Genomic DNA, 10,000 nt, shown 5'->3' with positions numbered 1-10,000 from the left:
TATTTTATTTTGGTAACACTTTACTTGACGGTATCTACATAAGAGTGACATGACACCCTAACCCTAATGCTAACCCTAACCCTATCCCTAACAATACGTTACCCCTAAACACTAACCTCTTACAATAAACCTAACTCTAACCCTAAACCTAACTTGCCATGACAAAAAACGAATAACACGTTATGTCATTAACATTACGTTATGACTTGTTTATGATGTTTATGACACATTCATGATATTGTCATGTCACTCTTATGTAGATACCGTCAAGTGAAGTGTAAGCTTTTATTTTTATGGAGTGTGTGTGAAGAGAGAGCTGGAGTCATCTTTACCATAGCCAGCTGGAAAATCACAGAATGAGAAGAGACATGCTAATCAAGAAGACTAAGAAGAAATGACAACCAAACAAAACTCCAGCACCAAATGAGGGACATACTTTATGCAAGCTCTTGCACTTAGTCATAAATAGTCACCCTTAATCTAAATCAATTAAGTCCAGTACTCATTCTGACCCCCTGTTTCTTTCATGGCATTCTCTTTTGAACTGTCCCTGGAGGAAGTGATTAATCACATCTGTTTTTACACCCACAATCCTCTTTACTCTTTCTCTCTCTCTCTCTCTCTCCCTCCCTCTCTCCCTCTCTCTCACACTCTCTCTGAACTACCCCTGGAAGGAGACTTTAAATTACGGACTTTCTCATTTCCACCCCAAGGGGGGAACCAATGCAAGGGTATTATTTAGGTCCCTCTCAAGAGCAGTGGCGTCTGATTGAACTCATCAAATAATTATTGAGCCACTGATTAGTGCAACCAGGTGTGTTCAGTCATTCATGTGTAGCAAGAAACTGGGGGTGAGAGAGAGAAAGAGAGAAAGAGACTGGATGGGAGTGTCCATTTTCACCCCAAAACACCCCTCAATGTCCCTTAAAACCCCGAGGACTGGACTGGACTAGAAAGTGTCCATGATTTAGTCTCCCTAGAAAACAGATGGAGGCCAGGGCAGGCAGGGACCCTCCAGCAGCATCCTTTGTTTGTGTAGACACATATAAAAGTGAATTACCTCCTTCATATCCAACCCACTGAGATGATCAATAAAAAGCTGGAGGAGCTCATTAACACAGGAGGTGGGGTTGGCGGAACGTCTTTATCCACAATGCAGAGGGAGTTTGGTGGGCATGTGACACATCCTAGCCAATAGGGATTCAGCAAAACATTGTCAGTTTCTGTGAGAGAATTGCTAGTTTGGAGAGAGAGAAAAATCTTCATTGCCCATTTATGGGTTGCTGTAAGGTCTCCCATGCTAACTATTCAGAGCAATTTGCAATATTCATAAATATGAAACTATTCCCTCGTCTGTTGATGGTCATTTTATTAAATGTCACATTTCCAATGCTTTTCATTCTCTCTGTATCTCTCTGACTTGCTCTGTCTCTCTCTCTTCCTCTCCCTCTCTCCCTCTGTTCCTCTGTGCTTTGATTGACACATCACACAAAAGAGGCCTTTCTGTCTGGATAAAAGGGGGTTTGGGGAAAAAGGCAGATTAGCAATGGATGCATTAAAACTGCTCAGTGATGTTGACCATTATTATAACCCCCCCCCACACACACACACACACACACACCCCATCCCAACCCGTCTAAATGCCCCCAAATTAATTCAGTTCTACTAAATGAGTTAATTTCATGGTCTTGTGAACAGACAAAACTCCTCAGCTGGCAAAAGAATCATCTCTTGTGTGGAATCTGGGAGAAAAAGAGTGAGCACAAAGGATGGCTCTGATGTGGAGTTGTGTGACAAGATGCAGCGGGGTTTTTTTAGGATGCATGGGGTCAGGGATGGACTGCTGACGCACACATCAGATGTACGTACCCCACACTTGTGCAGTGGACAGCAAATGCGAGATCTATCTTGTGCATTGCATGACGTCGCCTCCCAGTTCGGGCTCATTCCGTGGCAGCAGGCCTCCCCCGGAGACCTCGTCAGTGACGTCACTCACACACGATGACAAAGAGCACAGCTTCCCGCTGCTTTGAGCATGAGTTGTGAAAAAAGGGACTGTAATAGGCTGCACTGGACACTCACTCTGTGCTCTAGGAAGCTGGCCCTTTTGATGTGCTCTCCCCACTCCTGTACAATTTCAATCCATAATGTAGACCATGCTATATCAATTAGACTGAGGATTTATGAGTAATCCATTACGCATGCAATCCAGTCAAGTACAACTCCTCTAGCCTGCTGTTGTCACATCAGTGGTGCTGAGGAAGCTGCTAAGGAAATACTGTAGTTCATCTAAGGGATCTCTGTGAAACAATGTAGCAGGCCATGCTTTTAAAGGGCCTCTTCAGTGGTTTGCACAGGGGCACTTTTCATCATGGTCACGCAGCGCGTCTCATTGACAGAAGTATGCGCTGGAGTTTTCTGAATGTGTCTGAATGGAATTGTGGCAGCGGCGAAGATTCATCACCGGCCTCCCTGACGTTCCGTGGTGACAGACAACCGGTGTCTGCGGATGGGCAGCAGTAACCTCTGATGCTGCCAGCGCTGAGCGACCACTCATCATCTCTCTTGCCCTAATGCGCCACCTCTCTCCATCTCTGTCTGTCTCCATCTCTCTCTCTCTCCCTTTCTCTTTCCTGCCCTGTTTCTCCTCCTCCTTCTCCGCTTCTTTCTCCCTGGGTGTGATCGCTCCTGAACGTGAAAAGAGCAATGGCACAGAACAAAGGAGACAAATGGCCATCTTTCTGTGATCTCCAATGGCATTTAGCTAAGAAATAACAGAAATGATGGCTGCTGTCACGCTATAGGTCAGACTTTAAAAATAGCCACTCAGAGCCCTGTGTCCAACCCCCCTGGATCTTTTCGGTCACACCCAGCATGTATAGGGACACCCACCCCCTTTCAATGCCTTTTCTTCGACAGAAATAAAAAGGCAGGCAGCCGTCGAGCACTGTCGTCTGGTACACCTGGAGCCTTCCAGCAGGATAGCATTGATGTCTGGAAGCGAAGGTTTCGTGAGCAGCCTGGTTCCCCCTCACTGTCGGGGAATGATGATGTAAGAGGGCTGAGGCAGAGTGAAGGCCTCGTCAGAACATCTGTGGGCCTCAGGCTTGCTCTCATTATTAGGTGTTCCAGAATGTTCCGGAAACACACCACCTTGTCTCTCAAGCCTCCACTTTAATAAGTGCTGTATGAAACTCCAGCACCGAGCTTCTGTCCTTTAAGAGACAAACCTTTCTGTGTAATGGAGGAGATGTTGAGCTTCAGAGAATGGTTATATCATAGGTGTGTGCATCAAGGCCAGACAACTTTCTTTATTTTGTATTTTTTTCTTCTGAGAGTTTATGCTTTATGTAATGTGATACTATTTAAAGGCTACAATATTATCAAACATGCTTTCAGTATATTATACCTACAACCCTGACATGTTAATAATGTTAATGCAATAATCTAAAATTCAAATGAGCAATTAGTTGTTGCCGTACTATAAATGTTTTGTCTTATGTAATGGAGAAGAGGGTGAGCGTGGGTGAAAGACTTGAGATTAACATTGAATCTGAATGTTTCTGATGTTCACATCACAGCTTCATTGTGATTCATATGCAAAACAAAAACAAAACAAATCAAATGCCAGAACGAATTTTTATGTAGGGCAGACAAGACAAAGCTGGACTGTCTTGCCGCTAAAAAAAAATAAATAGCCCTCTCCTCTTCAGCCCTCCATTTCATCATCGCTGCCGGTGTGCTTCGCTCAGGCTGTGTTGTGGGCTGCGACTACTAGCCTCAGGGAAACGCAGAGAGCCCTGGGGCGCTGGCTAGTGGTGGAGGGAGATGATTGACTGCCATCCGGGGAGATGAGTGTTTCTCCGCCTCCTTGATCCTCTCCAAATGCCTTTCCCGATTGCTTTCGCCAAAAAACAAATAATAAAAGATCCCTGGTGCCTGATCATAAGGAGTTAACCCCCTCGAATCCCACCAGAGCTGACCGAATGAGTCAGCACGATTCGGGAGAGAATCAAAGTGGCCTTGTCTCAGAAACCTCCCAGGATTGCTCAAGATGGAGTTTTTATTCAAAAGGGAACTAAGGATGATTTAATTTATAGTGGCACTAGGTGGCGGGTGGAGATTTCATATAACTTCTCCATAGTTATTTCATCCATGGTCGCATCGTGTTGGAGTTTTCTTTGACAGTTGTCCTTTTCAGGGAAGGAAGGAAGTAGGAGAGTTGTTCTTTTACTTCCCCCATGTCTTTATGTGGTGCTGGCTTTGTTAAGCTGTATAGTCCTTGCCACTCAAAGCACAGAAATTCTACCTTTGCTACCTCTCAAGGGGCTTAACAGGAAGGTCTTGATAATACGTGCAGGGCACATTGCCATCAAGCATTGCAGATTAAAGTGTCTTTCATAAAAGCAGTTTGATTCAAATAAATCCATTTAATTCCTTTGATATTGCAATACCCAGTGTCAAGTTTTGGCAGTTATTATTGAAGTCGAAGGGATTTGAACTCAACAGGACCACTTTAGAAGAAAAAAAAAGTTTGTAACAGTAGTATATTTTAAACAATTATCTTTATAGCTCACTGAGTCCCTGAGGTTAGGTTGAGTTGTGTTCAGTTGTAAGGTGTCCTACATTGTATAGGAGTTTTTCCTTGCAACCAATGCCTTTTCACTTTTAGCCCAGAAGTCTTTCAAAGTGCTTTGAGAATGGAATGGAATGTTAATGGAACATTGTAAATAAATCGGTGAAAAAAGTACACCATCACAATGAATCAATTTGATGTAGCTTTTCTCAGAAATAGATCCAACATAGGCCCACCATTTGCTCTCTCCTTTCTTACTATTCGTTTGTGTCACATGACTTCACTGTAGCTTTGCGCCGCCATCTTTACGACCAATTCGCGCCCAGCTCTCACAACAGCTGTCGATCTGACAGCCAACAGCTGATAACTCACCTCAAACTGTTCCCATAAAGTCACAATCGCCTAGTTTCCCTTCTCTTCATGTTCTTTCAATGAATATAAACCATGGACTGTATAAAATAGGTATAAACACATCTGACATTAAAGAACATTATCCAGATTAATGACAGCTAGCTGTGAGCTAAATGACACTAAAATGAGTGGTAGCTTGCTAGCTGTTAGCCACTTAGCTAACAACTCGCTACTACATGTACCTACTGTAGTCAGAGTAAACTACCACCAAAATCATATATTTGAATTGTTTTTACATAATACTTACATTTCCCATGATTAAATATAAATCATTGGTGGCCAGTTGCCGCACTTTCACGTTTTTGACCCATCCAGTCACAGCATAATTGATAGGCATCAGTAGGGGAGAGCCGGGACAGTTGAGACACGTTTTAATTAAACGTAATTTACAAACCGATCGTACCACACTGAAAGCTAATATTTGGTCACTAGTAAATACAAATGCATTTTCAGCTTTGAACAAAACCGCTCAGGAATTATTAGGCTACAGCAAAAGTGGGACGTGCGTGTTTCATTCGTCCCTGCTGGTCGGGACAGTTGAAACAATAAGGGAACGAATGAAACATACAGTTTAAGCGATGTAAACGTCCCACAACTTAACATTTTTACTACATATCATGAATGGTAGGCTACTCCCAATAGGTGTTATTTTAGATAGATTGTTGCAGGGCTATATGTCTTCGTGCATGTCTGATAACAACTCGCCATCATCGTGAAGCGTGTATGAAAAGTTTTTTTAAATATCATGCCCTGTATGATTCTGCCATGTTTATAGCTAGAACAGTAAGCTTTCCCATTTATATCATGTTTAGGCGATATTGTTGAAAATGTCGTTTCACTAGGTTTTTACGTGGGTTAGGCCACGGCACATCCACATAAGTAGGCTTAACGACCCACCGGCCGTCAGTCTCCATAGGATAACATGGGAAAACTCGACCCCCTACCTGGTGGGCCCAAATGTATTTTCATCTTCATAAAACTGTTTGTCCATGTCTCACCTCCATAAATGATTGTTTAAACACAGATATTTGTGCATTTAATTAAAATACATGGAGTTACAGCCTGGTCGGGACACTTGTTTCAATCGTCCCGACACAGACATATGTCAATTATAGTTTGTTTTGCTTTCCATGTAAACAAGCATGCGATATGAAAGTCTGGGATTATGGAGAACACTAATTGGTCTACTGAATAAGCATTAAGTCGAACCTTTAAATGAAAAACACTCATTAATAATCAAAAAAATTTAACCACTAATGAAGTTTACTTTTCCGCATCAAAACTCGTTTATAACTCTGTGATACAATGACATAGCAGGAAGATATTTGCCTGATAGAAGGTTAACATGCTCTATGTTTTGACTGAAGGACGTCTGTCTATCATCATTAGCCTATACACTCTGAGAAAACTGGAATGTTTCATTCGTCCCGTGTTTCAATCGTCCAGGCTCTCCCCTACCCTTGAATGCCTTCAAGCTATCCCCACTGTAGAGGGGTTATGAACAAGGTAGATATATTGTGGCAAGCCAATTGGGTCAAGCCTGGGGCAGATAATAAGGGACAAAAGAAATCTGGGGGTAACAAATAAGGATCGGAGCCTAAAATTGACATTATCTCCACATATCTCTTTCTTTCTCACACATTCAAATGTGCAGTGTGGACGACCATACTGGGCGAAATCGGCCGTGAATATGGCGGCGTTCTATTTGATAGTGACGTAGGTGGCACCTATGAATAGTCCAGTACTATAGAGTCCATTAACCCCCACAGTCTCCATGACAGCGTCACTCCTGCCCACCTTGCTTTGTGACATGGGCACTGGCTCTCTTCTCCTGCCTTCATGTTGAAGTTCTTAGCTTAATGGATGAGTCAATATGTGGATGCAGCACTTGCATTTCTATTACATTTATTTAGCAGACACTTTTATCCACAGACGATCAAGCCTAACAATCAAGTCAGACTACTGCATCTGTCAATATGAACACTTATTGGCCAGAAAGCTAAAGAGTGAAGCCAGCAAAGGGTGTTGTTCTGCAACTGAATGTTTGAGTATGGAACATGAGGCAGGGTGTATGCTATTTTCCTTTTTTTAAATCAATCAATCAGTATTACCTGAAAATGTCCAGCTACAAAAGTTTAGTACAACATGTTGACATCAAAGTGATTGATATGAAAGGGTGGACTTTCTATTTTTGCGTCTGTGTGTGGTTGTGCATAGATGTGTTTGTGTGATATTTGGGACAGAGAATGGATTTGTGTTTGCTTCTGTATGACCATTTATTTTAGTAGTACCACTTAAGTCTGGTTGCTGATGAAGCATGGCTTGGTGTGTGTGTGTCTGTGTGTGCGAGAGAGAGAGAAAGTGAGTGAGTGTGTGTGGGGGGTGTGTGTATGTGTGTGTGTGTGCGTGTGTGTCTGTGTGTGTGTGTGTGTGTGTGTGTGTGTGTGTGTGTGTGTGTGTGTGTGTTTGTGTGTGTGTGTGTCTGTGTGTGTGTGTGTGTGTGTGTGATCAGCCTGATGAATCGTTGATGTGTTGTGGGAGTGCCGAGGCCTGCTGCTGGGGCCGGTGATGGATGGCGTTTGCCCATGCGTCTGACACACATCACCCCGGTAAAGGGAGAGCGGCGAGCGTCCGGGACCAGAGCCGGCACCAGAGCACACTCTGTGTGTGTGTGTGTGTGTGTGTGTGTGTGTGTGTGTGTGTGTCGTGGTCACTCAGGCTCCCCATCTGTAGGGCCACCATGCTCCCCTTCCTCTCTCTCTCTGTGGTCTCTCAGCCTTATTAGACCAAGAGAAGTGGCTCCTGTCTACTGTTCCGAGAAGACCTGGGCCATGGCAGTCAAATCAGATGAAGAATTCAGATTCAAATCAGATGTGCGTCGGCCTCTCGTTCTGTTCTCTCGCCCTCTCTCTCTTTGGTCTCAGCCTTTCGCTCAAATGACCCGGGGTGCTGCGAAAACGGTCCCCGTTGCCAGCCCCGTCGTGTTGGATGGCGAGAGCCAACCGGGCAGAGGCACACGGCAGACGGCAGACGGTGGTGCAGAGCTGGGGATTTGAGAAATGGGATTTCTTCTGCCACTTGAATGTAGAATTAATGGCCTGCAAAGGCTGAATGTCCACAGGCTGGCCGACGCTCTCACTGAAATCCACTGCATGTGCTCTTCAGAATTTTAACCAATCAGATCCCAGAAAGCAGGGTCAAAGGCTTGTGCTTTTGTTAAAAAAAATACTTTTAATTTGACTTCAAATGTGTGTACTGGTAAGGCTTTATTTGTATCTGTTTAAGGTGTTTATATATATATATATATATATATATATATATATATATACTGTATCTTTTTGTGTATATCTAATACGGTTGTTATGATGGGATAATGAAAGAACTTTCGAGGCCATTAACTCCACATACGTGACAATATAAGGCAAATAAATAACTGGCTGATGACAAGGTTGTAGCATGGCAAATCTTCTTTTGTGGCTTTCCAGGGATAAAAAAAAAAACTACCCGAAGCTGCAGACTTGGAAGAGGGTGAAACTCCGTCACCCTTTTAGCCAGTCTTCCGTGCCAGTGAACTCATTTTAGCTTGATTAGAATATTCGGGGGGAGTGCTTCACTGTTTGACCTACATTGTTAAATCAGACAGAGTTAGAGGTGTAATTTTGCATAAGCTTGAATACATAATTGAAACGACTTCTCTGTTTGGCCTGGGAGGGTGTGTGTGGGAGTGTGTGTGTGCATGTGCAAGCCAAGGCACTTGTGACAGCAAAGGAGACCCAGCGTTTTATGAGTCAAACACGGATTGCAACACTAAACAGGGCCCCCACAGGCGTATACTGACTGGATGGGAGAACACAGGAGAACGCTTTTCTACTCAGATCCTTCATATCTACCTAACCTTGCTGAAAATGTGTGTGTTGTTGATATCAGCAGTGCTGAAGCAAATATTTTGTGGTGTCGTCATGCCGGTGCTAAGGGCTCCATAGGGACTGTAGTAATGATACAGAGGGCTACATAGGACTGTAGTAATGATACAGAGGGCGAATCAGGACATGAGGAAGCTCGTATTGTTGCCTATTCTCAGTGGCTTTGACCTTGCACACTTTGCCTTATGGATTGCACCCAGAATGTAAGTCCATCTGCCTGCCAATGACACCTAACCTCTCTCTCTCTCTCTCTCTCTCTCTCTCTCTCTCTCTCTCTCTCTCTCTCTCTCTCTCTCTCTCTCTCTCTCCACCTGTCTCCAGGACACGGATCTGATCATGACTTTTAACATCTCCATGCATCGCTCCTGGTGGATGGAGAACGGTCCGGGGTGCCGCGTGACCCCTGTGACCCCGCCGCCCTCCTGGGCACCCGAGGACCACCGGTACATCAGCATTGCGGGCTGCCTGCTGGAGTACCAGTACGTGGAGGTGGCCCACAGCTCCCTGCAGATCCTACTGGCTGTGAGTAGACACTCATGTTCATACTGGCTCTATGCTCTAAAGGGCAGTTCACACCGGGAACGATAACTATGATAGCGATAGCTATAACTTTAACGACATTAGCGTCCACACAGGATAGCAAACTAGTTCCCCCTTTGGGGATTAAAGTTAATCTATCTGTTTATCACACTGACCAACGATAAGGAAAGTCTCTCCTCTTGTTGATAAATGTGATGTCTAAAATTTGATGGATTCCGATTGGCTGACAGCTTTTTTCATTGTTTTCAAGACCACTCTGAAAGTGATCTCCAATGATATCATTCTGCATGTCATTATCATTATACAGTAGTTCCTGTGTGGACGTTGTCATTCATATAAGCTATAACGATTTTTTTTTTTTTCGTTTTCATTTCTGTTATAGTTATCGATCTTGGTGTGAACAGCCCTTAACGGTTTTCCAGGTACTATTTGTTGATGATCGAACGAAGATTCCACACTGATATGAGGCCTGTCCTGTCTCTCTCCACTGGTTGTGCTATCCCCACTAAGACTATCCTATCTCTCCCTTATCTTTTTGCCTTATCTTTTC

At 43.8% G+C, this 10,000-nt stretch overlaps 1 protein-coding gene across 1 annotated transcript in view; it reads left to right on the top strand.

Moving 5' to 3' along the window:
• The window catches only part of nkain2 (sodium/potassium transporting ATPase interacting 2), a 161,700-nt gene that overhangs the window by 107,527 nt on the left and 44,173 nt on the right, over nt 1-10,000 (top strand). Inside the window, exon 4 of the mRNA XM_076272199.1 lies at nt 9,232-9,432. Coding sequence (XP_076128314.1) covers nt 9,232-9,432 — 201 coding nt within the window. The remainder of the gene's footprint in view (nt 1-9,231; nt 9,433-10,000) is intronic.

The sequence above is a fragment of the Alosa pseudoharengus genome, unplaced genomic scaffold, assembly GCF_046254945.1.
Source record: "Alosa pseudoharengus isolate Yale_2024_CS ecotype anadromous, Long Island Sound unplaced genomic scaffold, YU_APseudo_1.1 YU_APseudo_1.1_scf_7, whole genome shotgun sequence".
Taxonomy (NCBI): domain Eukaryota; kingdom Metazoa; phylum Chordata; class Actinopteri; order Clupeiformes; family Clupeidae; genus Alosa; species Alosa pseudoharengus.
The sequence above is the reverse complement of the archived record's forward strand: the minus strand, read 5'-3'. Positions and strand labels throughout refer to the sequence as shown.